Source organism: Neophocaena asiaeorientalis, unplaced genomic scaffold (genome assembly GCF_003031525.2).
Source record: "Neophocaena asiaeorientalis asiaeorientalis breed wild unplaced genomic scaffold, Neophocaena_asiaeorientalis_V1.1 scaffold152, whole genome shotgun sequence".
Classification (NCBI taxonomy): Eukaryota; Metazoa; Chordata; class Mammalia; order Artiodactyla; family Phocoenidae; genus Neophocaena; species Neophocaena asiaeorientalis.
This window is the reverse complement of record NW_020185338.1, coordinates 1,672,301-1,673,160: the sequence shown is the minus strand read 5'-3', so window position 1 is coordinate 1,673,160 and position 860 is coordinate 1,672,301. Positions and strand designations below refer to the sequence as shown.

Sequence of the window (860 nt, the reverse complement as noted above, 5' to 3'; positions counted from 1 at the left end):
CCCGCCGCTCATTCCCGGGCTGGGGAAAACTTTCCGCCAGCTCCCCTAGGGCGCGCCCCCACATCCCGGGACCCCCGAGCTCCCGCCCCGTCCGAGAGGCCCCGCCCAGGGCCCGCCCCCCGCGCCCTCGGCACGGCCCCGTGACCCCAGCCCCAGCAGACCCCTGCGTGCCCTCAGGGCGCGCCCCGGCGCCCAGTCCGGCCGGCAGAGGGCGGGGTCGCTCACCCGTCCGCAGCTCGTGCTTGACAGTGAGGAGCTGCTCTCCCCCGGCGCCGCCGTCCCTGCTGGTGTCTGTGGCGCCGCCACCGCCGCTGCCGCCCTCCTCCTCCATCTTCTCCCTTTCCCGATCCCGCGGGGTCCTCTGAGGGGACACGGGAGACAGCGGACGCCCGGGCCCTCACAGCTCCCGCTGCAGCCTCAGGAGCCGGGGTGCGGCGGCTCCAGAACTCGGACGCCGAGACGAGTAGCTTTCCCGCTCTGGCCGCACGGCTAGCTCCTCCGCCTCCTCCCCCTTCGGCGGGCACCGCTAGTACCGCGCAACCAAACCGCCCCCTGCTTCGCCGCCTCCTCCGTCAAGCTGCTCCGCCCACAGCCAGCAAGGTAGCCACAGCCATTCGAGCCGCCATCGCTTATTGGGCAGAGGGCGCGCGCATCTGTCAGCGCCGGCTCCCATTGGACAGTCCTCTCTGACGCCTCACGAACCGCCCCGCCCCTCTCCTCGAATTGTTGTTGCTTGGCGGAGTGGCAGGAGAGGGAGGAGCGCGACCGCTCCGATTGGTGAGTCCGGAGTTCTGCCCCGCCCGTCTCCGCTGGTGCGCACGCGCAGTCAGAACGTTCCCTTCCCAGACATTCCCAGAACG

At 71.9% G+C, this 860-nt stretch overlaps 1 protein-coding gene across 2 annotated transcripts in view; it reads right to left on the bottom strand.

Moving 5' to 3' along the window:
• Nucleotides 1-607, bottom strand: part of RPS6KA5 (ribosomal protein S6 kinase A5) — a 174,909-nt gene extending 174,302 nt beyond the window's left edge. Inside the window, exon 1 of one of the 2 annotated variants that reach the window (XM_024736245.1) lies at nt 226-607. In XM_024736245.1, coding sequence (XP_024592013.1) covers nt 226-331 — 106 coding nt within the window. In that variant the 5' untranslated portion in view covers nt 332-607. The remainder of the gene's footprint in view (nt 1-225) is intronic. The other variant, XM_024736246.1, reaches the window with a different exon arrangement.
• Between the last annotated feature and the right edge of the window lie 253 nt (nt 608-860).